Raw genomic sequence first — 27,715 nt, forward strand, 5'->3', positions numbered from 1 at the left:
AAGAAATAGCTTTGGTTAAAGGTTATTTCGTAGATTTCTGCAATCCACGTGTCATAATTGATTTTTCTTAAAATTTTAGACATCATTATCAAGCAGGATTCCAACATAATGTAATTTAGCCATCGCAAAAGAAATGTGCAGAAAAAATCGAACACCTGACGAATATTTTAGAAGATTTCCTATTACAAGCAAAGAAGAGCTTTCACAACTAGAAAAGGATGTGGGAGGAAATGAAGGTTACTTTGTATGTAACCACATATGTTTTTTAGTGTCTACAATTAAGCTAATTATAGGGTCCGACGACATAAAAAAAACCTTGTACGCCCTTTTCGAAAAAGAAATCGTCATTGTTTCAATTATGTTGGCTTGATGGAAAGAAGCTTTCAAGGGCTACCATTATATTTGCGGAGCGTTATTTAGCAAAACTAAGAACAATACAACTCTTAACATATATTTTCATATATATACATATTTGATTTTCCAGAAGCAATATCTAAAGAAGGGCATTGTGCAGAGGATTTCACAAGAGATATGAAAATCTTTTTTAAAATTAAAACAAATCAAATTTTCAAAGCGGCAAAGAACTGCAAAAGTTGGAAATTGGAAGTTTAACTTCACTTTTCAGTCTCCGTTGGACTGAAGGCGATTTTTTCGAATATAAATATTTATTTTGTACTTAAAATAAAAATCTATAAATTAAGAAATTAAAGGCAGTACTTAAGAAAAAAATAAACTTTATTGACAACAGTCTGTTAGATGACGTTCCAATCTCAAGTTGAACAATAACTCACTCTATTGTTATTCTCTCTCCATTACATTATTCGCTTCGTTGCCTGCGATGCAACCCCATATCGATCGTGGATATCCTCATTAATCCTCACAAATGGTAGCACCTATACTGATTTAATTCTAACATCGATTTTTCATCCATCAATTTCGGAACTGATGCTTTGGTAATTCATGCAGTAATACTCCCTTGGTATTGATTCTATAACCGATTTCTACCAACTGCTCTTTCTATCAACTACGTAGACGGAGACGGAGACGTTGGAGACGGGTGTATAAATTGCTCTGTATTTTAATAACGAACTATGCGATCGGGCTGGAAAAATTACTATGCACGCTCAAGATCTTTATCCAGTTTTTCACAACAAATTTCTAAAAAAAGCCAAAAAAAACGGCCTTCATACGGGATGACCCCCTTAATTCTGTTAGCATTGTCTGTCCTACTGGGATGAATTCGCACACAAAAAAGTGTTATAGACACACGATGCACAATACATTAACATCTGCACAGAACGCACTGAAATCTTCACTCGGCCGCAAACCGGATGATTCATTTTTTGTCCTACTTTTTTTCACAAGTTTCACCTCCTGTGCATAGTTGACTGTACTGTTTTTATGTAAACAGGTCCAAACTAGTATCGGTCCCAATTAGCTCGGATAATCGCGATTCTACTGTAAACAGTTTCTGTGTTTCGATATTAAACCCGAAATTTCACAACTATTTAAATGGAAATCAAACCTCAATGCGGTCTCCATCGCTAGTAGCGATTTTTTATTCGTTATATATCGATATTTCGGCAACTGGTTGTTGAGTTTCAATTCGTAAAAACTTTTTGCTATAAACACCGCGAAAACGCATCGATAATATTTTGAATGACTTCCACCCCACTCCAACTATTTCTATCACCGAATTACTTTTAATTTAGTAGAAAACAAAATTAAAATACGAAATTTTTCTGAAGAAAATAGTTAAAGTTCCCTTAAAAACGTACCCCTCCATCGGTCTTTATAATCCACAATCCACAAATTCACGCTACCTAAGCTTATTCTTAAACCAATGTATACAGCCTAGACAAGGTAATATTATCCGAACGGCATGCTCGCCATATTTGAATTTGGTGACGTCACTTGGGTCGTGATTATCGAATAGTCCGTTTCGGTTTGAAAATCGTTGCGAATTTTTTATTGAGAATTGTTAAAATTTGTGGTTTTAGTTTTTCTCTTAATTGTGTGTAAGACAATTTTTTATGAAACATTGAAAATGGTAGGTTGCGCGATAAATCAAGGCAAAAGAGGAAGCACCGTGAGATTCTTTCGTTCTCCGAAGAATGAGGCAATTTGCGAAGAGTGGAGAAAACTTTGTGAAAAACTTTCAAAAACGCTCTTGTGCGTTCAAAACATTTTGTGCAAGACGATTATGAGCTCCAAGACATACTTTTGGAGACTGTGGAAAGCAAAAGACGGTTAAAGGACGACTCTCTTTCGAGTCAGTATTTACGAGAGGAGGGCAATGAAAGCAACCGATCCAAAAGAGTAAAGGTCAGGAGTTAAAAAAAGATAGTACAAGATACTGTATCATGTTTTGAGATGTAAGATGTTATTGAATTTGAAGATGAAATTTGAAAAAAAGAAAAAGGCTAAATGTTTTCATCCAAAATCCATCTTGTGAGCAGCGCGACTGAAAAGCAGTAGCGAGGTACTGTTTTCTACTTATATTGGTTCGTCATGTCTCTTTCTTGGACGAAACCCTCTAGCCTGTTTTCTTTCGTTGAGTGCTTGCCCACGAACGAGGGGTCCGTGCATAAAGTGGCACGGCAAGTTCTGTGTACTTAATGCAATGCACCATTAAGTTTATTGTGGGCTTAGCACTCCTCAAATAAATAAATAATTAAATCCAAATTTAACTTCCGATAATTATTAGTGGGCAAGAAGAAATTACAAGTTGTCAAACTGAAGAAGAAAGTATTTCGCCTGTTCAATCGACTCGAAAACACGCCGAGATTCAAACGGATTAAGTTAACATGAGGGTGGAAATACGTTCGTTTCGCTAATCTAAATGAAATATTTAAAACAGGGTTGTTACGATTGTCGCAAAGAATTGGAAATATTAGAGCTACATCGGGAAAACAGACACCTTAAAGCTCACAATAAAGAAATACTTAGACTTCTACAAATAGCAGAACGCACTATTTCTTCAGTGGAGGGTATTTTTACGAAAGGCCAAATTCGGAAAATGGGAAATCCAAATAAAAAGATGCTTTGGAGTAGTGAGGATATTCTTCTGCCATTTCTCTTTACTCTACTGGACCACGAGCATACAGGCTTCTATACAAGAGAAAAGTAGCACTGCCAGCAGTGTCGACACTAAAGAAATGAGCTGCAAAGATAAAACTAAATCCTGAGATCGGGGATTCTGTGCTGCAACTACTATCAAAATCAAAACGCAACATTAAGGAAGGACTGTGTGTTTTATCTTCTGACGAGACCAAGATCAGAAGTACTTTTGAGTATGATAAGACCAACGACTGGCACCTAAATTATTTACTTCCACAACCCACCACTAAAACAAGAAAAATTATTAAGACTATTTACTAGTTCGATGTGTTCATGTTCCCTCTATGCTCTTTATTGAACATAATCGTGATTGGTTGATTTTATTATCAATGAATTTTACAAATTTTTCTTTGAATCTATGAAGGTGAGGTGTTTTCTTGTTCGTAATTGAATGCCTTATTCCATTTACTAACAATAAACTTTAGTTATACTTTTTGTCGTAGCATTGACAAATCTGTGATCATCTTGCCAAATTGCAAATTCGAAGTGGAATATCTCTGGAACTTTTCAACAGATTTTCATAACTGTGAACTTTATTCATAGATAGAGATGTTACCTAATAATTTTCCTTTAGCCATAAAAGTTCCAAACATATAAAATGTTCATTAAATTTCACTACACATTATATCGGTCCAAGTGACGTCATCAGCAATTTGACGTTCCATGTTGATATTGCCTTGTCTAGTCTGTGTACACTGTGCGACGACGAACGTCATCCGTCAGCTGAGCTTAAGGGTTGTTTGTAAATACTTTGGGATTCCAAAGCATATCCAACGTTAATGGTAGATAAATGGATGAAACAGGAAATTTCCAGGATGATGCCGAATTGGACAAAGTATGCAGATGTTGCCTGGGTAAGGAAGGTGAGATGCGACCACTTTTCGGGGCATTTCTAGATAACATGCTAAAGGAAGTCGCTCAAGTAAAGGTGAATTTACCCACTCGTGTTGAAGAGCACCCAATTAATGCACTTTTGTTTTAGGTGGAAGCATCAGACGGTCTTCCAGAAGTGATGTGCTTTCAATGCGTGTTGCAAGTAAGTCGAGCATTCCGGTTTAAACAGCAATGTCAGAGGTCGGATGCGACACTGAGATTACGCCTAGCACGAAAATTGAATGCCGGGAGTTGTGACGAGACGAAGAAACACTGTTTACATAATCTGGCACAAACAACGAATGACTTAAACTTGCAACTATCTGAATCGGATTGCAACCAATCGATAGAAAGGGTCGGCTTTAAAAGTTTTGAGAAACCTTTAAACAGCGGTTGCGCATTCGACCTCCTCAATGATCATAACATCGACACTGAATTTGCAATGAAAGAAGAAACCTTACCCAACCAGATTTTGGAGGAGTGCTTAGGTGGGAGAATCACAGGTCTCAGCGAACTAAATGAAAATAACTTCTTATTGCAGAGCAAACCGAAAACGTCGACGAGTCACGCTGCGACCTTGAATACACAAAAGTTTCTGCCGAACAACTGGCGAAACCTTCCACAGAGGTATGTCGTTGTATGATTGTTTCCAGTTATACATATTTATCCTTAGGCAAATATGCAACAAACTGCCGCATCCTTTTCGTGCGTAGTCTGTTCAAAAACTTTCGCAAAAAAGCAAATATTAAGCCGACATCTGAAAATCCATGTCGCCAACAAACCACATGTCTGTAAAGATTGCGGGATGTCCTTCGCAGAAAGCTCCAACTTAACAAAGCATCGGAAAAAGCATACTGGGGAATTGAGAAATGTCGTTGGCAAGCCAAACTTATGTACAGTTTGCGGTATGTACGGGTATGATTGAATTTAAGTCATATTAGCCCTCATATTACTCTTACCGTAGGTAAAGCCTTCAAATGGGCCAGTTCACTTTCGAAGCATATGAACCACCACACCAAACGGAAAATACTAAACTGTCCGCATTGCCCCAAATACTACCTGGAGCAGCAGACATTAAAACTGCACCTTCGAACCCACACGGGCGAAAGACCCTTCGTCTGTAACATATGCGAAAAGTCATTCACGCAAATGTGCAATTTGGAGAAACATTTGCGTATTCACACGGGTGAAAAGCCCTATTCTTGCTCAATTTGTAAGAAACGCTTCGCTCAAAGCAGTTATATTGCGGTTCACATGAGATCACACACTGGCGAGAAGCCTTATATGTGCAACGATTGCGGAAAGTGTTTTGCAGGTAAGTGCTACTAACGTTTACCTGAAGAATTTGGATTGCAATTCATGGTGGAACTTTCTGGGGTGACAGAAGCCCAGAATATAGAACCTCTAAAACGCTTACTTGCAACGAGGAGTAGGATTTTGTGTTGAATATACAAGGGTGATCGCTCACCCGCTTACATGTGAATGTGAATTATATTTTTTTTTAGACAGGAAAATGCTCTATCTCTCTAACTTTTCAAAACTGGTCTAGCTTCCCAAGTCCAAAGAGACAGAGAAAATCGATTCAAAGTACATCTTTATTTCTCAGGAAACAATAGACCAAACCAATCGAAAAGTACACCATTAAAAAAGGGAAACCGAGCTTTCAAACGAAAAAAAAACTATTCCAAATGGCGGACGCGAGCAGCTATACAGGCCCGAAGACTGTGCGGCCGGCAATGCATCGATTGCTTCACGCACGGTATGAAGAGGCATTTCTCGAGCTGCAGGCCTTCAAACTCTCCAAATCGGTGTAAGTCCGATCACAGGTAGTCTCCTCTAACTTAGCCCAAAGCTGTAGTCCAGAGGATTCAAATCTGAGCTGCCTGAGGCCCATTCATCCGCGGTTATGAAGTCAGGAGCATGGGCCCCGAACCACTGCTGAATTATCTTGGCTTTGTGAGCGGGGGGCAGGTCCTACTGAAAGCACCACGGCTTTCCAGCGAATAGAGATTCACTCAATGGCTCGACTATATCCTCTAACATCTTTTCGTACACGCTCGCATTGGTTTTGACGCCGACCTCGCAGAAATGAATATCAGTTACTCCGTGATATGAGACTCACGGCGCATTTTCTTTGGCTTCATAACAATTGTGAACAAGCATATACTCGATCATTTTGTCGGTTGAATTTTTCCTGGTAAAATTTTTTTCATCAGAATATAGAATTTTGGGATATTTTTACCGGGAAATCGTTGTAGAAGAGCAGGATATTGAGTTCGCCGTATTTCCTTCAGTTTTGGCGTTAACATATGGCTAACGCACCCCTCCCGCGGCCTGTCAACCACATCAGCTATTTCGCGGAATCGAGCTAATATCCTAAAAACGAATCGTTCGTCTATCTACATAGTTTTTTAACAAACCTTTTTCGGAGTATTCACAGATTGGTGTAATACAATACTCAAGCTTCTTTTTTCGTAGTTACCGAATTTCATCGTGTTGTCTTTCACGCGCTGCTGACCTTCGGAACGTGAAGGTCTAACGGAAGTGGGGTATGGTTAGGTACTCTCTGTGCGCAGTGTTACCAGTTTCTGCGGCATAACATTTCTCGCTATACGCATCAACTGGCAGAACTTATGTCTATACTATCTATACGCATCATAAAGTGCAACTGATCAAACTTAAAAATCCGAACAAATCTCAATGAAGACCTATATAAAAAGTTTAAACCTGAAAATACATCCTAACCCGAAATCTACTCAAATAAAATAAAAGCATATTACTGCATTTTCAAAATTTATTGATAACTCCCTTAAATTCATTATTTTTCCGATATTCCGAGGACCAGTTGTCCTCTTCCCCAATGAATGCTAAAATAAGGTCATCATTATCTATACCATTTGTAAAAGCACAACAACCGGTATCTGGTCTAGACCTGGCTTAGTAAGAAACTTCAAACAAGTCGGGTTTGCGCCTAATTCCACCGATTCGATATCCCGAAAAGTTGTCTGGGGTCCTGGGCAACGCCATCGCTCCTTCTGAGGCAGAATCTGCCTCGTCTTCTTTTTCTACCATAAATATTGCCCTTAAAGAATTTCCGGGCTTGATCATCCTCATCCATACGGATTAGTGACCCGCCCACCATAACCTACTGAGCCGGATTTTATCTACAACTTGACGGCCATGGTATCGCTCATAGATTTCGTCATTGTGTAGGCTACGGAATCGTCCATCCTCATGTAAGGGGCCAAAAATTCTTCGGAGGATTCTTCTCTCGAACGCGGCCAAGATTTCCTAATTTTTCTTGCTAAGAACCCAAGTCTCCGAGGAATACATGAGGACATGATCTTGCCTTGTACAGTAAGAGCTTTGACCCTATGGTGAGACGTTTCGAGCGGAACAGTTTTTGTAAGCTGAAATAGGCTCTGTTGGCTGACAACAACCGTGCGCGGATTTCATCATCGTAGCTGTTATCGGTTGTGATTTTCGACCCTAGATAGGAAAAATTATCAAGGGCCTCAACTTGTAACTCCTATCTCTATTATTCACATTTGGCCAATGCTATTTGAGGCACTGCCAGCAATGAGATTTGAACCGCACAAACAAGTTTCTGCTTCACTCTTAGTGGTCGATTTTCAAGATGGGCTTCCTTGACGTGATCAATTTCTATTAAGTCGAAACGCCCAGAACGGTAAAATCCTCCTGACCATATCCTTGTTATTCGCTGCGAGATGTTAATTATGGAGACGAACCAACGTGGCAGCCGCAACGTAGATCAAGCTATGAATCCCTGTCGCTGTAAAATCACTAGCCAAATGATCAGCAAAATTCTTTCAATGGCAGCAATATGTTGTTAGTTTCCGAAGTAAAATTTAGTTTGGAGATCTTTGACTTAGCGTCTGTGAATGTAACGTGAAATCAAATATATATTTGTATCTGTATATCTCAAACTAAGATCCACTGGCCCTCGAAACATTGATGTATGGAAAATAAAAAATTATTTTCGTCATTATCGGAAAAATTAGTCTTTTTTATTTTCCCCTGCAAGTACAAAATCTAAAATAAATATGTTCCATGACGTAGAGCATAGCATCAAAAAATTTAAACTCTATTGTTAACAAATTTATAACAAGTTCAAGTTACCATTGTCATCTGAATGTAATGCCTGCGTCTCTGTCAGTTCTAATTTACTCAGAAATAGCTGAATTTATTGCCGCGAAATTTACTGAAAATGTGACGAACTCTATACATGCATAGCATGGCATGGCATGAGTTTTTGTTGAGTGTAGGAAGGAGACATGCAAAAAGTGCTGTAAATTTCTCACTTCTTACCAGTGGAGTATCAAACGAAAGGTATTGAGCCTTTTGGCACAGACTTATGAGTGAGTGAGTGAGTGTATGGGGTGATTGTGGATGCATTTTTGGATCCGAATTGAACGAACAGGACGTGTAGATACGTTCAGGAAATACAAAAAGTGCATAAGAAACTCCATAAAAGCGCCATGCACTCGTTTCTCGCAAAAACGCAGGGCCATATACAGCAAGAGCGACTCGGAAACTCTCGAAAGGGCTGTTTTACCACGCTCACCTTCAATTTTGAAAAGATAGTAAATCAGGCTGTCAAAAACTTCTTTGCAAACAAGCCAGCTACATTCGACAAGGAAGGAACTAATAAGCTGCCAGAAGGATGGAAAAAGATTGTACAAAAGACTACGGAGGGTGTTCCATTCCCGGGGGTAGAAGTTTTAATGTCACGATTTCCCCCTCCCTCAATCGTTTAATCCCAGATTTTATACCATTTTCGGAAACTACATATAATTTCTTATAAATGGGTATTTTTCAATTGCAAAGGTAATTTAATTCAAGCTTTCTGTTACTATTCGCTACAACTCTGTAACGGTAAAAGATAAAGTGCCTATTCCATGGACCAATTTTCCACGAACAAGTGGTAATATCTTGCATTAAAATTTCTGCCACTGTGAACGGAACACCCTGTATAATAATATAATTTTATTATTTAAACAAATCAAAATAAATGTCTGATGAATAAAAGAAGTTACTTATTCAATAAGCTAGACTGCATAAGCCGTCAAATTCGACTCAGCAGCTGCCTTAGGTAGGAACACGTTTTTTTATGATTTTTATGAATAATTTCCTTCCTAAGGAACTGTGGATAATGCGAAGAATACCCATTTGGTTTACATTCTATAAAAAAAATCCCTTCTTCATGGCAAAAGGGCTTTTCAGAAACCTCAGAATCAACATTATATAATAGCGACAAAAAAAACTTGCGATGAAACGTGCCAAAGCAATCTACTTTGTAACTTTTTAGTCGAGAATATTATTACCCGGATTAAGTGAAATTCCGACATTCTAGGTTCGAACACACTAGCAATGCATAAACGGACTCATTCAGGAGAGAGGCCATATGTGTGCAACGTTTGTGGCAAAGCCTTTGCAAGACTCGAAACAGCGACGGTCCATCAACGAACACATACGGGAGAAAAACCGCATTATTGCCCGATATGCGATCGAGCATTCATCAGTTCCAGTCACCTTTCCAATCATAAACGCACCCATAATAATAGTACTGTATACGAATGCAGTAAATGCGATCAGACATTCTCGAGCAACAACAGTTTCAAGGTAATTTTTTCCATATATCCCACAGAAATTCCACGGAACTCCGATTTCAGATTCATTTGAAATCCCAATGTGCGAGCCGCATTTTTTCAAAAGACTCCAATGCGGAAGTACAAATGAAACACGACACCATACTGGTCATCAACAACACTGAATAACTCCGGAGGAAGTTTCTAGAATAATGCTAAATCTAAACATGAAATAAATTTATTTTTGAACGCAATTTGTCTTTTCTTTCAGTTTGATCAAGGAAACACGTTACATGGTCAACTGTTTATATCAACAATGTATAAACATAGCGTCAGTAATTTTATATACTACAACTAGGGAATATCTAACAAGAATTTTTCATATTTACAAAAAACGCAGCTACGTACAGGACATGGAAGCATAGCACTCGACTACTAGCAATTTCCCAAATATCAATCATTTTATATTTCTAGTCTAAATTAGGAAAAAAATTCTCCCTAGTTTGTCTCTAATTGGGCAAGAGCCCTTGTTGAAATCCTAAGGTCTGCTGTTGTTTTTTCACTTCCTCTTGCATCTCCAGCGCCATTTTCTTGAACTTCTCAGCCTTTTCCTCATTTCTTTCCGTTCCATCACCTCTCGCGTACATTTGGCTCAGGTTCGCACAAGCATACATGTTTTTCAGTTCACATGCCTTATAAGCAAAGTCAAACGCCTTTTTCATGTCTTTGTGAATGATATATTCAGAACTGTTATTGCTCGGAGCATGTACATTGCTCTCTGCTTGCTTTTGCACGCCCGATATATGCATTCCAGATAAATAAAAACAAGCGGTGGCGTTATTCATATCGCAACTTTTTGTCAGGAACTCTACTCCCTGTAATAAGAAAAAAGCATGCATATTATTCCTCTCGAAAATTAAACCTCAAATCAAAGAAAAATTTCCCTTAGAATCACTCTATATTGTACTCTTTCTTTTACAAAAGGGCAAATGCACATGAATATAGGAGGTTATAAGCAAAAGTTTTAAACATTCAGGGCAAAATCCAAATAATAGAAATACGTTTGAAAATCGTCTGAGGTAAACACAATTCACGCCTAATGAATAGTTTCTTTACTAATGTCAGTCTCATACACAGTGAAATTTAACTGCGTGTAACCAGATTGGTTAAGGAATGCACATTCTGCCTCTTAAACTCTTCATCATCTAAGATGAGAAGTTGAGACAACCAAAATACTTACAACCACTTGCAGAATCTCTGGCGAAGACTTAAGAATTTTTAATAACGCCCTACCATCGCAGAAGATGCCAACACCCCTTTCATCCATTGCATTCAAGAAACAACTATTAAAGCTGCTGTTTTGATGAACATTGCCAATCAATTGAAATTCAAAGGACCTTATGCTAAGGAGTCTCTCATAGACGGCCTTCTTCTCCTGTAAATTATGTGTGATTCTCCACAGCCTGACCACGGAACCTCGTGGTCAAAGTCTTATCTTAAAAAGATTCTCTCTCACAAACATACTTGGCACCAGCCTCAAAGCGAGTCGAACGGCTGGTTTGACGATGAATGTAAGCTAGCAACGGAACGGAAGAGTGCTGCATACCGAGTAATGTTGCATTATCAAAGAACGCGGGCACGCGCAGCCATCAGAGTCTATTTCAGCTTACAAAAATTGTTCCGCTGGAAACATCTCACCATAGGGTCGAAACTCTTACTGTACAAAACAATGATCTTGCCCTCCTCATGTATTCCTCGGAGACTTGGGTTCATAACGAGAAAAATTGTTTTGACCCCCTATATGAGGATGGACGATTCCATAACCTACACACCGACGAAATCTATGAGCGATACCATGTTGTGGATAAAATCCGGCTCAGTAGATTACGTTGGGCGAGTCACTTAATCCGTATGGATGAGGATGATCCAGCCCGGAAAGTCTATAAAGACAATATCTATGGTAGAAAAAGAAGGCAGACCCTGCCTGAGATGGAGCGATGGCGTAGGTCAGGACGCCACACAGCTTTTAGGGAGAATGAATTAGTGGACCTCGGCGCGAAACCGGGATATCTGGAGTTCCTTACTAAGGCAGGCCTAGACCGGATACCGGTTATTGCGCCGTTGATTGAAATTTTTCAAAAAATTCCCCCCCTTCTCCGCCATTTTCCAGCTCCCAGACCACCCAACCTATAAACATTGCATTTCCGTTTTTCCATTCGTACATAGCTAAAGACTCATTCCTTGATATGTCCCCAAACACCAACTCCGTCGTCCATATGATTTCATTTTATATGATGACCTTCTATAACTTTCTTAATAATAATTGCATTTCCTTTAAAATTGTCTATTATACTATTACTTATAATGGTGCTTCTAGGATGAATGTAAGGGGGATTTCGGGGTAAATTTACAAAATAGGGTAACATGCTATTATTAACTTTATTTAAGCAGGTATCGGAATGGCATGTGTTTTCCGGTCTAGATTTTGTAATCCCACCCATGCACCATTAAGAATTTTTTTAGATTTTCAGTTGGATAGGTTCTGAGAACGAGATCTGTTACACAGACTGCATGACCTCGAAAACTGTAATGCAAACCCTCACCCGTTTCCAGATAAATCGGGCATTACAGACATTGAATTGATTCTAATAAACTTTCGTTTCACAAAAAAAACCGTATAAGCGGTAGACCAGACTGTCATCATTAGCAATGGTTGTATATGGTAGCCAGGATCGGGCATAATGCGTGAAATATAGCTACACACCATTGTTGTCGGTTCCGAGACATGTGTTTCTGTTTACTTTCGGATTTCCCGAAAAACCTACACAAATCTACTATTCTGCGCCACGTCTTTGTAGGGCCTTCCCCAAGTAACTAATTCCACTGCATAGCACAGCCAGCCATCTTTGTGTATGACCAATGCGCTTTCAGGAAGCTGGCTGGTACAACAACATAGTTTTCCGGGATTGTGAAAGTTTGAATGAAATAACATCAAGTTAATGTTGGGATTGAGGGAAATGCATTTGCACATCTTGAAAAAAACAGCAAAGCTTGATCTAGTGTTGTTAATACGTCGAGTAACAACATATTCGATGACATTCTCAACAGAAACCAGCCAAAAATACGAATTCATCGAAGTACTTAATGCTCTACCCATTAATGGAGACAGGGAGAGGGTGATGGCCCGTCAGTATTGATGTTTATATCCAGTCCTAATTTTGTTGCCTTCTGTAAAAATTCCTCCCACAGGAATCATGAAAAGACCCTCACATCAAACAGACAAAGAAGTAGTAACTTCGTTAATGATAAATAGAATTCTTTCTTGGATCTTGGTACGTTTGTTTAGTGTGTTTATAGTTGTCATTCAGCCCCTAGTAAAGTATAACGCGTCAACCACACCCTCGCACCATCCTTTGCGGTTGCCCATCAGCACCCCACGCTTTCCTGAGGCGCTCGCACTCTTCGACTTGACAGCCATTTTGGAAGAGTAGATTGCACTGCTGGCGTAGCCCGCATAGATTTGAGGCAGGGCAGCGAAAGCGGATCTAACGCTGTTAATGCGTCGGGCAACATCCAGTTCGATCCCACCGTCGGCAGAAACCAAGCTTCCTAGATATACAAATTGTTCGACGCCTTCGATGCTCTCCCCATTAATGCAAATAAGGAGAGTGCGATGACCAATAAGACTAAGAACCTTGGTTTTGTACCTGTTTATCTTCAAGCAAACTATAATTGCCTGTCTTTCCAAATCCACATCTATTTCGCCAAGGTCCATGATCCGATGAGAGAACAAACAGGTGTCCGCGTTTAAGGAAATGTCAACGCCCACCCAAATAATATCCGAACACAGGTGCAAAAGAAACTTCACTCGCATCTTTACCTGGGAGGCGACAAAACCTACATTTCTGGAAGATTCACAGGCCGCAAAAAAATTGGATTTGCACTGAGCGGGATTCGAACCTTGCACCGGATGAATATTCTACCGAATCTCTTGCATACAATTCTTAAGGATAATAGTGACACAAAATTCTAGCGCCGTCATATATTATCAATTAAGATAAGAGTTCAAGTTTGAAAAATGTTAATTGATATTGAAATGATCCTCAAAATTTAAACCTGACTCTAAGGAAATTGATACTTTTGGGACAGCAAAAAAAGCTTTCAGCGGGGTTTTTACGAAGTTATTTGTGCAGCACAAAACAATATTTCATCGTCCTTCTTCACATTTCACGCGCGAAATTAATTTTCGCACTTCGAGGTGTTAATGAGCAACTTCCAGTTGCCGGTCTCCTGAAGTTTCTTGCTGCGGCTTATGACGTCACAAACAATGTCGCGTGGTTTTCAGTGCATTTGAATTTGGTTCAAATTTAAAATGCTGATAATTTAGAAAATACAGTTTTTTTTCAAAAACGGTCTTTGACAGTTTTGTTAGATCGCACCGTACAAATGATTTTCGCCATTCCACGAACCTCCCATTATTACCGTTGCGGTCGACCGTGTTTCCTCATCACATGTCTGAACAAGCTGTCGTCAGATCCCACCTTGACATTCAAATTACCCATCACAATCACAATGTCACGTTTAGTAAACCTGTCCTGAACTGCCTTTAATTGCTCGTACAAAGCATCCTTCTACACCAGTTCGGAGGTCAGCGTTGGTGCGGTGTACAATTGTGATGATCCTGCACCTGGACCGAAATCTTGCAGTTAGAAGTCTGTCAGAAATCGGCTCCTAGGTCATGATAGCGCCTTGCGGTAGCTGTCAGAAGTAACCCGACACCGGATTCGCGTCTGCTATCACTTGGCTTTCCAGAGTACAAATCATTAAACAATTATACACAAAAAAAAAATAAAAATGATTATTGGCCGTTTAGTATTTTCGCATTATGATCAATGTTATGTATATTTTCATGCTTGTATTCATGTGCTCAAAATTGTCAAACTGTGGATGCGAGAAGTGTGCTGAGTATGTGCCTTGAGTTTCTGTTGTTGCATTTGGAGTATGTGGTTGATCGAACGACTGCTCGATCAAAAAACTGCTAATTCTTTTAGTTCCGACAATCACGTGGCCATTCGTTTCGGAAAGACGGTTTTGTGAAAAAAACGAATTACTTTGTGAGAAGTGGTCGATTGACAATGAGTGGGTACCAGTAGTAGTGTCGAAAAAACTAGTTTCGCGAACGGAGAATTTAGCATTTGGGGAATCGCATAAACAGTTCCTTCGTGAATATCGCCATTGGAACCGATAAGTTAGATTCAGTCATAGCAAGGTAACACCAATTATTAGCGATTTAGAGAGTCGTAGTAAGATAGGATAGGATTTAAGTAATCCAATTAAGTAATTATGATTACTTATTATTTTTATTGAAATATTTAAGCGAACTCAATGCGAATTTTATACAGCAAACTCAACGCGAATTCTATACAGTAAACTCAACTCAAATTCTATTTTCAAAAAGGACTTCCATATTCTTTAGCAATTTTCAACTTCATAATTAAATTCAGTGACAGGTCTGAAAAACATAATTACTGCGATCTTCCACTCCCTTGGTGTGCCACGCAAAGTGGATAGATCCGCGCCATCTATTCGCTCGCAACATTCGAAATAAATTTCGAATGCTGCGAATCCTGCCGCGCCACATCACTCCGCCCCCAGATGAAACCTAGGGGGTTTCAGCGACTGATCCCCGAACTTCGTTCGCCGTTAATCCACAAAGCGGACACGACGTTGCTTCGGGGCGCACGCGGGTTTCAGCCTGGACAAAGAGACCGCCTTTTTGTGACCACCGATCTCGAGCTGGAAGAAATGTTCTCCCCGCTCGAGAACGCGGTACGGGCCCTCATATGGAGGCTGCAGCGGCTTCCGGACGGCATCCGTCCTGATCAGCACATGCGTGCATGTGTCCAGTTCCTTGGGCGAACAAGCAGGTATGGACGAGTGTCGAGTGGGTGGTGTCGCCTTGATGCGCCGGAGATTGTCCCTCAGCAGACGCACCAACCCCGACTCCGTGAGACCCGATCTCTTGTCGAAGACCGGATCGCTTGGGAGTCTTGGGTTCTCCCCGTAAACCAGCTCCGCGGGGCTGGCAGCAAATTCCTCTCGGCGGGTTGTACGAAGGCCGAGTAGGACGAGAGGCAAGACTTGCGTCCAGGACGGGTCGTCGCGTGCCATAATGGCGGCTTTCAGCGTCCGGTGCCAACGTTCCAACATCCCATTGGATTGTGGGTGGTATGCCGTAGTCCGCTGGCGTTTAAAACCAAGGAGTTTGCCTAACTCGGAGAAAAGGGTGGACTCAAATTGCATTCCCTGGTCAGTGATGACCACTGCAGGGACGCCAAAGCGAGGTATCCACTCTCGACAGAGGGCTTCAGCACATGATTGCGCCGTGATGTCTTTCAGAGGTATTGCCTCAGGCCACCGCGTGAACCTGTCGATGATTGTGAGGCAATACTTATAACCATGCGAGTCTCGCAAAGGCCCTATAATGTCGAGGTGTATGGTGTGGAAACGCTTGGTAGTGCGGGGGAATGAGCCCACTTCTTTCCTAACATGCCTGGAGACCTTACATTTTTGGCATGCGATGCACTCTCTGGCCCAGGAATTAATATCCTTGTTCATGGAGGGCCAGAAGTATTTTCCGGTGACTAACCGGTTTGTTGTCCTGATGCCGGGGTGCGCCAAGTCGTGAACTGCGTGGAACACTTCCTTGCGAAATGTGGCCGGAATGTATGGCCGAGGTCCCTTTTCCGAGTCTTCGCAGCAGAGCGAGAGGTTTGAGCCGAAGATGGGCAACTCCCGAAATTTGTATTTGGGGTTGGACTTGAGGCTCTGAAGTGCTGCGTCATCCACTTGCGCCTTGGCAATAGCCGAGAAATCGAGTGAGGCGGGGATGTTAACTTCGGAGACACGAGACAAAGCGTCAGCAACAATGTTGTCCTTCCCGGACACGTGCTGGATGTCCGACGTAAACTGGCTTATGAAGCTCAGGTGTCGAAGCTGACGAGGGGACGCTTTGTCGGGCTTCTGTTTCAAAGCGAACGTGAGAGGCTTATGGTCCGTGAACACTGTGAACGGCCTGCCTTCTAGGGAGAAACGGAAGTATTTGATGGACAGGTATGCGGCGAGCAGTTCGCGATCGTAGGTGCTGTAGTTCCGTTGAGCGGGATTCAACTGCTTCGAGAAGAAGCTCAACGGCTGCCAAACTTGGTCCACCTTTTGGTGAAGGGCAGCACCTACTGCGATGTCAGAGGCATCAACAAAAACGGCTAGGGGTGCATCTTGCAGAGGGAATGCCAAGAGTGTAGCGTCAGCCAGTTGTTGACGAGATTTGTCAAACGCGCAGATAGCCTCTTCAGACCACACGATCTCTCGTGTGTCCTTAGTTTTGGGGCCAGACAAGTACGCGTTCAAAATGGACTGGAGATGGGCGGCCTTGGGCAGGAAACGACGGTAGAAGTTTAGCATGCCCAAGAACCTCCTCAACTCCCTCACTGTCATTGGACGCGGGAAGCTTGTGATTGCTTGCACCTTGTCTGGGTCGGGCTGTATTCCTTCAGGGGAAATGAAATGGCCGAGGAATCTCACCTGTTGTTGAAGGAATTTGCATTTCTCAACGTTTAGGACTAAACCGGCCTCAAGGAGACGTTGAAAAATGCACTCGAGATGGGCTAAGTGCTCAGACTCAGTGGAAGAAGCGACCAAAACATCATCCAAATATACGAAACAGAATTCGAGGTTTCGCAGGACTGAGTGAATGAACCTTTGAAAGGTTTGCGCCGCGTTGCACAATCCGAAAGTCATCCGGGTGAACTCGAAGAGTCCAAAGGGTGTGCATATTGCCGTCTTTGGAATGTCTTCAGGAGCTACTGGAATTTGGTGATAAGCCTTGGTTAAGTCCAAGGTCGAAAAGATGCGGCAATTCGCGAGGTGATGCGCAAAGTCGTGGATGAGTGGAATTGGATATCGGTCAGGAACAGTCTGTGCATTTAGCCTTCTGTAATCCCCACATGGGCGCCATTCGCCGTTTGGCTTAGGGACCATATGCAGTGGGGAAGACCAACAGCTGTTTGAGGGCCTGCAGATACCCTGTTGAACGAGTTGTTCAAACTCTTTCCGTGCAATTGCCAGTTTCTGAGATGGTAGAGGACGCACCTTCGAGAAGATCGGGGAACCAGTAGTGATAATGTGGTGCTGCACATTGTGCTTCACTGGTTTGGAGAGACTACAGTTGGTAGTAATCTGGCTGAACTTTTGGAGAAGTGCCCGAACACGAGAGTCGGTAATGTCTTCTAAAAGAACGGAAAGATTATTGCCTGGGTGAGATACCATATGTCCCGACGTATTAAGGTTGGTCGTGGAATCTATAAGAGACTTGTTTTGCAAGTCCACCAGCAATCCATAGTGACACAGGAAGTCTGCGCCTAGTATGGGGAAGCTGACATCCACCAGGATGAAACGCCACGAAAACGTCCTACGCAAGCCAAGACTCACGTCCACTTGCCTATACCCGTACGTGTTTATGCGGGAGGAATTTGCTGCCGCAAGTTTGAGCGGTTGAGGGAAAAGTTGATGATGCTGGGGTACGGGAAGAACCGAAACCTCCGCACCCGTGTCGACGAGGTAGTTGCGCCTGCTGAGGGGGTCAAAAATAGTTAGGCGACGTGGTGCTGCGTTCTGGGTGGCCGCCGCCAAAACCCCCCGCGGACCTAGTTTTTTGCGGTAGAAGAGAATCTACACGGTAGCGTACATCTTGTCGCTTTATCCCCGAATCTGCGGTGGTACCAGCAAATCCCTGGGTCCGTGGACTGTCTTGACGACCTGCTACCTGATCGCCCTTTTCGGATGGCAGACCGCGAGCGTGCTCGCGATCTGGCGCCCGAACGCTGAGCGTCCAACGTCGCCCGCATCTCGGCCATACTGGCTGTTAATGCAGCAATCTCGCGCCTCAATTCACCCACCTCATCCGACGGTGGTTGAACGGCCGCCAAGGTTGGGGGTACGTACACCTCCTGAACCTGGTCGGCCGTCGCTGCCAGTTCCTCCAAGGAACCGGAGACGCAAGCGAGGATCGCCTGGGTGCCCTCCGGGAGCCGACGCAGCCAGAGCGACTTGATCAGGTCTTCGCCGATCTTACTCCCACCCAATTGCCTCATTTCACGAAGCAATTGGCTGGGAGTTCGATCACCTAAGGTTAAACCTGCCAGCAAGTGGTCTAATTTTGCCGACTCGCTTGCCGACAGGCGCCTGATCAACTCGCTCTTGAGCTGCACATACGATGTCGACTTCACCACGTCGGACACCAGAAGTATGGACTCTTCGTCCAGGCCGATCACCGCGTAGTTGAAACGGGTCGCGTCCGATGTGATGCCGGACATTTGGAACTGTGCTTCCAGATGCACGAACCACAGTTCGGGGTTCCGCCGCCAAAACGGAGGAACGCGTACGGCGAGGGCGGTCACTTGCGGGTTCGATGGGCCTGCTGCGTCTTTATTGTCAAAAGACATCTTGTTTCACGAAAAGTACGAGATTGAAATGCAAACGCGGTGAGTTTATTCTGAAACGCGGTGAACTTTACACCGACACGGCAGGCCGCACCCACAAATGCACGCACGAAACGAGAAAAAACGAAGCGGACGCTATCCAGCGCAGACCAAAAACACCACCAATGAGAATGGAGGACTCGCGATGCTAAACACCTGCACGCCGTCTCTTGCAGCGATTTCAATTTTTTTATTACTATTTTTTTTTTTAACTGAATAAATAATATATTATATATAAATGAATAATAACTTCTCTTAAGAATAACTCCTCGTTGTTTGTCGGCTGTAGCTGCGGCGTTGGCGGTGCTGGGGACGTCCGTTTGTTGCCGTTGTTGATCGTTGTGGCAATGATGACTAGTTCGGTGCGTGAAAGGTGTTGTGCAGGAGGGCGTGCGTACGGGAAGTCGCGTGAAAATCCACTTCTGGTGAGGGTCCGACGTGTGTCGCGCAGTACACTGTGTAGAGAAGGTTTTCTCGCGTTTTTCTTTCTTGCCTCTGCTCCGACTCGGGATGTGGAGATGTGACACGTTTTCGTGATGTTTACCACGGCACTCCACACTCAACTGTAGATGCGAACGCGTGAAAATCGCTTGCCGTACGGTCTACTGATGTTTTGGAAGGATTTCTCAGTCCTTGAAAGTTCTATTTCTGCCGTGTTGTTCGGACGAATTTTTGTCGTTAATAGAACTTCACCAATGTCGGCGATGGTGGAGTTGAGTGCGGCGGCGAAAGTGGCTGCGGCAGCGATGGCGGCTGCGGCTGCGGAACTCTTATTTATCTCCAATCGGTTGTTGCGGCTGCCTGCTGGGCGATTGTGCTTGCGCAGACTGCGATTTGTTGATGGGGATGATGATGTGCTTGAGTTTTTCAATTTTGCAGGTTCTGGGAATTCGGGATCCTAGTTGTTGATGCTGTTGGTGCGAGTTCCGGGGTCACCAATTAAGTAATCCAATTAAGTAATTATGATTACTTATTATTTTTATTGAAATATTTAAGCGAACTCAATGCGAATTTTATACAGCAAACTCAACGCGAATTCTATACAGTAAACTCAACTCAAATTCTATTTTCAAAAAGGACTTCCATATTCTTTAGCAATTTTCAACTTCATAATTAAATTCAGTGACAGGTCTGAAAAACATAATTACTGCGATCTTCCACTCCCTTGGTGTGCCACGCAAAGTGGATAGATCCGCGCCATCTATTCGCTCGCAACATTCGAAATAAATTTCGAATGCTGCGAATCCTGCCGCGCCACAGGATAAGCTTGAATAATAACAAACAAGTTGGAAAACCGGAAACTGGACATTTCAGGTATGAAAGGTTTTGTGTATTTTTTACATATTTGCCTGGATATTTGTCCCATTTATACCTAGCTCGTAATTTCTATGCACTTAGTATTTTGGAATATTCATCGATCCTGGCGATCCTTGCAATAAATTTGCGCAAAAGCGCCAAGTATTATAACTTTGTTAGTTGTTATTATTTCACAACTTTGTCTAATTATAACTTTGTTAGCAATAGTACGATTTCCACCAAACTTGGCACTATCATGCTTTCTATCATATTCTATATTACTGTGACCCTTTATGATTCTTGATTTGAGAAAATTGGTATGGAGACTATTTTGAGCCCTAGGCACCGTATAAGAATAGCTTTGTAATTTGATTTTTTATAGATTTTTCGATTAAGTAGTTTGTAAGAATGACAATTAACTGATCACTTTCCGACTCTGCACAACTGATGTCAAAATTAACACCTTTGGAGTATTAATGAAGACCTCTCATTTGAAACCTCACATGACCATATTCCGTGAAAAAAAAATTACACCGTATTTTGCATGCATGGGGAACCACCTTCAAATCGATGCAGAACGATATTATTCACTACATGTGTGGGCGTTCATAGTCCTAATCTTCCCACCAAATTTCGCCTCAATAGGTATAACCGTTTCTGAGGAAAGTGCGTATGACAGACAGAAAATTAGCCTATTTTAATAACGTTTTCTTTTAGCCGTCACCAGTGTCGCAAGTATGTATTCCCACGTAATACATGTAACACAAAGAAGAGTTTTGGCGGAGCATGAAAAATGAACTGATGCTACTTAAAAGCCGACTAAATTGAACTTCAATTTTAATGTAAAACAAGTCGGAATACCGGAATCTCGCGCTTCAGGTATAAAGGTTTTGTGTTCATCTTATGTAAGAAACTTCAACGCACATTTTTCCATTTGTATATGGCTACAAATCCAACATATTCCTTTATATTTTTCCAAACTACAAGACGTACGTACATATTCCAGCCATAGATATTATGCTCACCCTAAACAAACAAACTGCCTATTTCCGAATACTGTACATACATTGATCGTACCCATACTTCCAATTTACTTCGTGCCAAAAGCATTCATATGTACGTATATAGTAAGTATATTGAATACCGCTGGTTTAAGGTACAAATATCTCTATCTGAATTAAATACTACCCGCAAACTTCATTAGCACGCATATATTATATACCTACATACACACACCTCTGTTTAGACTAAAAAACCAAAACATAATAATTCTTTGCGACTCCATACATAAGAACTCGTTTCGATGTGGTATTGATGAATTGATATGTGATGATGACGTCATACAGGTTGCAGAGTGCACGAAATTCACAAAAGATGGCAAAGTTTCACACCCTATAACTTTGTTAATAATAGTTTAATTTTCTTCAAACTTGATCAACTTGTGCACTATCTTCTTCGTTACACCCATGCCAAATTTTATAATTCTGGGGAAACGTAAGGGGGGTTGCCGGGTAAATTTCTGAAATGTGAAAACATTTTTTTATTTGTGCAGATATGGAAACCGGATGTATTTTGAGGCCTAGATTTCGTAGATATGCACTACTGTGATTTTTTTCAGATTTTTCGGTTGGATAGGTTCTGAGAACGAGACCTGTTACAATTTTTGGGGGTCATATTTTGAGCCCCCACCTCCCTAGGTTTCATCCGATATCAAATATGGAACTAGTTTCGAAAAGTACTAATTGAACCCTTTAATCTGATTCCCCACATGACCACTTTTTATGAAAAAAAAAATTTCACCCTCCATTCACATGTATGGGGAGCCCCCCTTAAACACAAAATGGCGCCACTTGCTGCATGTGAAGGGAACAACAGATCACATACTCTTACCAATTTTTGTGACAATCGGTCCAGCCGTTTCCGAATAAATAGGCTGTGACAGACAGACAGACATCGACTGGATTCTAATAAGGTTTTGTTTTACACAAAACCTTAAAAACAGTTCATCGAATTGGAAAGGTATTCAATCACATAGGAGGACACTACGATGCTTTGCGAGAAACATTTTTTTAAAAAGTTGTGCCGTTTATGAATGGAATTTCTGGAATTCGAGCAAATGCTACAGATATTCAACCAGGTTAAAATTTACTAACTAGGGATGCCAATTGAGTCGCTGTGGGACATTATACAATAACCATTCTCGTGCCGGGAGAGAAGTTCACTGCGAGTTGGTGCCCTAACAAAAAACAAATTATAACACAGCACATTAGAGTCTAAATAGTATAATTGCATTTAATTTTCTAGTTTATGACTACCAATCCATTCACTCTTCATTGATTTAAAGCCCCGATTTAACTGATTCCCGCCGCCAACCACAACGATTGCATGTACGTTGCACGTTTTAAGCTTCATATTGTCTTACTGGCAAAATCCAAACAGGTAGTATTTACTTTTACTTTACAAACCACAGAACTGGACCAAGAGTCTAAGATTTTTATAACACGCTGTCTTTTCAATTTACGATTTACTTCTCTTTGCGTATGCTCTAAAAGTGGACTTGGCCGTGCATGTGCAACATCTTCCAATGTCTTGATACTTTTGAACAGACTTTTATGTGAATCCCGCACGACGTCGGGTTGTTTTCGAACTGCCAGCTTCCGCACTGGGTCGTTACGTTTGATGTCAAAGTTAGTGGGTTACTTTACACCTTTTATGATATGGTGGACCGCATTTTTGCGATTTTACAAGAATTTTGACGTGACGACAAACAGCGTAACGATACCAGCTCAATTTTTCGGTCATTTTATTATTCAGCAAAAATAATATTGCCAAATATTAACTTCTTCACAATTCTGTTGAAAGATACGTATTTAACCAAATAGTACTGAAATATGAGGAAAAGTACTGAGGCACTGATGAACTTAGCAAGGTACTAAGTTTAGTACTTTTTGTACTAAAAAGGCAACACTGGCCGTCACAGATGTAGCGATTCTCTTCAATTAATTATATTTCATTACAAAGTCATCGTAAAAGATTATACAAAGTCGCAATAAATTATGTAGGGAAGAATTTTCTTAGGATAAGTATCTGCCATTTAATTTTATTTATTTCATTTTTTCCGTTATCCTCTACTTTTACTGTTATTACTTAACTTTAAGTAAGTTTTTTGTTTTCCTAATATATCCGCGTGGGGTATCAAATGAGAGATCTTATAAGTAGATTTTAGTTTTGATGTAAATTGCAAAATAGGGAAGAAAGGAGTCAAAATGTACAAACTCGAAGTGAAGCAGGACCCATTTTCAGAAACTACCTAACCCAAAAATTGGAAGGAATCCAGGGTAATGCACATATGAAATTCAGGCCTCAAAATATATCCCATTCCGATATCTGCTCAAATAAAGTGAGTAACAGCATATAACGGATCTGCGTGGTTAGAGCAGAAGGCTGTCGCACGTAAGGTTGCGTTTCGAATCTCATTGGCGGCACTGCAATTTGTATCGTGATTTGAAGTCGGATACAAGTTGACTCAGCTGTAAATTAGTACCTGAGTCAAATCAGGGGGATAATCTCGGGCGAGCGCCGTGCTGACCACATTGTCTCCTACAGTGTACTGTAGTGTACCGTTACGGTTTTGAATGAAATGCTCTAACACACTTCAAGGCCCTGATCCAATATGGATTATTGCGCCAACGATTATTATTATTAATAGCTTATAACAATATTTTTTAAATTTAATCAAAAACCCTTAAGTTCATTCTAGAAATACGAAATTTGGCATCACTATAATGACCGCTTGTGAACGGGACAAAGGCCAAAGAAAAAGAAGACTATAACGATAAAAATGATAATATAAGAGACAATTCTAATACTAAAAAAGTTATAGGTCAGCGTTTTGTGTTCCATGTGAATTTATTATCCGCCAAGTCATGTGTATCGTTATCATCAACTAAAATGAACTCACATGAACGCGGCATTTTAATTTACCTTTCTTTATTCTTCTTAGTTATTTATATATTGCTATCAATTATACGAGACAAACGTATGGTTATGTATATGTTTGTTATTAAAGTTTGAGGGTAGTACAACTATTACGATTGTTATTGTTAATTATTAGGGATCAACCAATTATTAATAATTAATATATTATTATATTTCCGAGTTATCATAATCTCGGCAAATGCCAAGCTTTTAGGCTCGGCCTATCCTGCCTACTTAAAAGATAAAAGAGCGCTTGTGTGGTGACCGGTTGTAGGTTTAGTGGGAGAATCCGTCGGATTAACGGATTAACTAATATTAATAACTCTAATCGGTAGATGGCGCGCCGCACTAATTTGAGTAGCATCTCGCTTCGCTATTCAGTGGATGGCAAACTCAGAACCACTAATCCATAAACAAAGGCAATTTTATTAACTGAAACCAGTCTAGGTTTCAGTTTCGAACAATATAATTCATATCCTTGTCGGGCTTTGAATTAACAGAAAAGAGAGCAAAATGCCACCTGTAGCCGCTTTCGGTGGGAGGCAGTGTCTAATGAGATCATCTCCACCCGGCGATGGGAAAGAACGCGGGCACGCGCAGAGACTTATCGCGCACTTCGGAGAGCGGAGAAGCAACTTCAATCAGACAGAAAAAGGAAGCCTGCGAGAACCAAAAGCTCTGTGAACTCGAAAACTGCAGGGAGCAACCGCACCAGGCGCGCAAGTTTTACCAACAAGTCAGCAGGATGAAGCCTTACACACCTCGATGTTCATCCTGCCAAGACAAAGGGGTAAATCTAATTTCCGACAGAATGGGCATATTGGAGCGATGGGTTGAGTACTTTGATGAACTAGTGAACAACCAGAACATTGGTGAGTTGGAGGTCCCGCCAACTGAAGACGACGGAAAAATACTGCCACCACCAAATATAGAAGAAACAGTCCGTGCAATTCATCGACTTAAAAATCATAAGTCGCCAGGATCCGATGGAAATACAGCCGAGTTGGTTAAATATGGAGGCGACCAATTACACCAAGTGGTTCAATAACTTGTGTTCAAGATATGGGACAGCAAATCAATGCCTGACAACTGGCAAAGAGGCCATACACAAAAAGGGAGATATCACAAAGTGCATCAATTATAGAGGTATCATATTGCTGAGTACCATCTATAAGATATTCTCCGCTATCTTGCTAGGCTGGATAGCTCCATACGCCCAGAACATCATTGGCCCCTACCAAAGAGGCTTCACTCCAGGCAAATCAGCAACAGATCAGATTTTCTCTCTGCGGCAAGCGATGGAAAAACTGTTGGAATTTGGACATCAGTTGCACCATCTTTTCACCGACTTTAAAGCCACCTATGATAGCATAGCCAAGGTAAAACTATACACAGCCATAGGAGAATTCGGTATTTCGACGAAATTGATAAAACTGACTAGGCTGACCCTAACCAATATTCAAGACCAGATAAAAGCAGCGTGATCACTCTCAAGACCATTCGACATCAACAACGGTGTACCACAAGGGAATGCCCCATCATGCGTCCTCTTTAACCTGACCCTGGAGAAAGTGATCCATGATGCTGAGGTAAATGCAAGGGATACGATCCTCTTTAAGTCCACCCAACTACTGGCCTATGCTGACGATATCGACATCATGGGAAGAACCACCCGAGACGTACAAACTGTCTTCATGCAGATTCAGCAGGCGGCGGGAGATCTTGGGCTGCACATCAATGAAGGCAAGACAAAATATATGGTGGCAACGTCGAAAATCACAACCGATAACAGCTACGACGATGAAATCCGCGCACCTTTCTACCGGAAACGATCAGCTTCCGGTATTTCGACCTGTTCATTGTTAGAATAGCTCTGGATGTAGATGTTGCGGAAGAATTCATCCCCGTGCGAATGTTAATTCCTTTATTGATGGAATGCCTCTAATCCACAATGAGATACTCATAATTCAAACAGTCAAACTAAGGTCCTATGTTTGGGTCATTCGGAATACCTTGATGAAAAGTCGTAATCTCAGGGAAGAGTTGTACCAGAGAATTTGAGAACATTTTCTATTAAAGAAAACATTTCAATGGAAAATATGCCCTATGCATCCTATGCATCAGTTTCTTATATTCTTGGAAATGCACCAAACCTGAGCTGTGTAAGTTAGTGTACTCACACTCACACTCCGTTAGGTCTTCGAAGGTCATGATAAATGCTGTTTAGCCTGATACCAAAATTCCACATTTCAGTCTGGCCTTTAACGCCTTAATTAATAGATGCAAAGAGGGATCGATGTAGAGCTTGGTTCAGCAGAAGCCAGTAAGGAACCTGATGACGCCTAGATCGGATCATAGTACCCATTCAAATGGGCTATTAACTCTTCAAAACAACCACCGGCAGGTGTCAAAGCTGCCTGTCTCCTTACCTTGGGTACATTCCTCTGTAATTGTTTTGGCATAGCACGGGAGACAAGTAACAACCCGGAGTGCAGGCAGGACTCCGGATCGTTTAGTTCACATCCCTTTTCGTAGTATTTGTACGCCTGTTGCGGGTCTCCCTTGCTTCCACTCTTGCCCTTCCCTAGGAAACTGTAATTCCCGAATTTGTAGCACGACTTCGCGTAGCCATAGTCATCGCAGTTCGATTTGTACACCTTTGAAGCCTTCTCGAAGTCCTTTTTGATGCTTTCCAAATAATCCCCCAACAAATGGCATACTGAAAAGTAGAAAGTTCAGTGCGGTCAGCAGATGATGCAAACGCTTGCCAAATTGGAAATCAGTCTTAGGTTAGATGTTCCTGCAGTCATGCAGGACCCCCTACCTTCCGGCTTTTTCTCCGAATAACACCCGAATCGGTATTCCACGCCCAACTTTTCCAGGTACTCCTTCACATCTGATTCCTTCTGCAGGTCGTATGCCATTTTAATTTGAATTCTTAATCGAAGCCGGCTTGCACACCTTGCCTAAAAGTCGCCAAACGTCAAACCAGCTGTCGTAATATTGACTTTGAAGCTTTACCCGAACCGGCGGACAGAGGGCGCACTTACCAGTTGTAGCCAATCAATCTGGTAAGAAGTAGGACGGTTCGTATATATAATATATCTCCAGTACAGTTGCAGGGAAAAATATTGGGCGACACATTTCACACTTAGAATTTAACACAAATTTCGTTATTGGAAGGTCGATATATTGAACCAACCATCCATTCTTATTATCGATATTTTCAGATATTAATTAGTTGGTTCCTAAATTCAAACGGAAAAGGAAAAACGTTTCAATAATCACAACGGAATTAGT

The 27,715-nt window shown here is 41.5% G+C and overlaps 2 protein-coding genes across 2 annotated transcripts; one reads left to right on the forward strand and one right to left on the reverse strand.

Moving 5' to 3' along the window:
- The first annotated feature begins 3,801 nt into the window (after positions 1-3,801).
- On the forward strand, positions 3,802-9,856 carry LOC119654971 (zinc finger protein OZF-like). The gene is made up of 7 exons (XM_038060630.1): positions 3,802-4,048; positions 4,103-4,481; positions 4,535-4,620; positions 4,667-4,898; positions 4,958-5,308; positions 9,368-9,636; positions 9,687-9,856. The coding sequence occupies exons 1-7, from the start codon at positions 3,911-3,913 to the stop codon at positions 9,789-9,791; spliced, it is 1,560 nt and encodes a 519-aa protein (XP_037916558.1). The 5' UTR covers positions 3,802-3,910; the 3' UTR covers positions 9,792-9,856.
- LOC119654972 (cytochrome c oxidase assembly factor 7 homolog) lies at positions 9,825-27,422 on the reverse strand. The gene is made up of 3 exons (XM_038060631.1): positions 27,240-27,422; positions 26,845-27,134; positions 9,825-10,477 (listed from the first exon to the last, which is right to left on the reverse strand). The coding sequence occupies exons 1-3, from the start codon at positions 27,337-27,339 to the stop codon at positions 10,112-10,114; spliced, it is 756 nt and encodes a 251-aa protein (XP_037916559.1). The 5' UTR covers positions 27,340-27,422; the 3' UTR covers positions 9,825-10,111.
- Between the last annotated feature and the right edge of the window lie 293 nt (positions 27,423-27,715).

Source organism: Hermetia illucens, chromosome 4 (assembly GCF_905115235.1).
Source record: "Hermetia illucens chromosome 4, iHerIll2.2.curated.20191125, whole genome shotgun sequence".
NCBI lineage: Eukaryota > Metazoa > Arthropoda > Insecta > Diptera > Stratiomyidae > Hermetia > Hermetia illucens.

Excerpts from the sequence above, each read along its gene's own strand:
- LOC119654971 (XM_038060630.1), top strand. The coding sequence starts at position 3,911 with ATGGATGAAACAGGAAATTTCCAGGATGATGCCGAATTGGACAAAGTA. Across the intron at positions 4,049-4,102 it reads AGGAAGTCGCTCAAGTAAAG|GTGGAAGCATCAGACGGTCT; the intron begins GTGAATTTACCC and ends CTTTTGTTTTAG. Across the intron at positions 5,309-9,367 it reads TTGCGGAAAGTGTTTTGCAG|GTTCGAACACACTAGCAATG; the intron begins GTAAGTGCTACT and ends CCGACATTCTAG.
- LOC119654972 (XM_038060631.1), bottom strand. The coding sequence starts at position 27,339 with ATGGCATACGACCTGCAGAAGGAATCAGATGTGAAGGAGTACCTGGAA. Across the intron at positions 27,135-27,239 it reads TTCGGAGAAAAAGCCGGAAG|TATGCCATTTGTTGGGGGAT; the intron begins GTAGGGGGTCCT and ends TCTACTTTTCAG. Across the intron at positions 10,478-26,844 it reads TACAGAGGAATGTACCCAAG|GGAGTAGAGTTCCTGACAAA; the intron begins GTAAGGAGACAG and ends TTCTTATTACAG.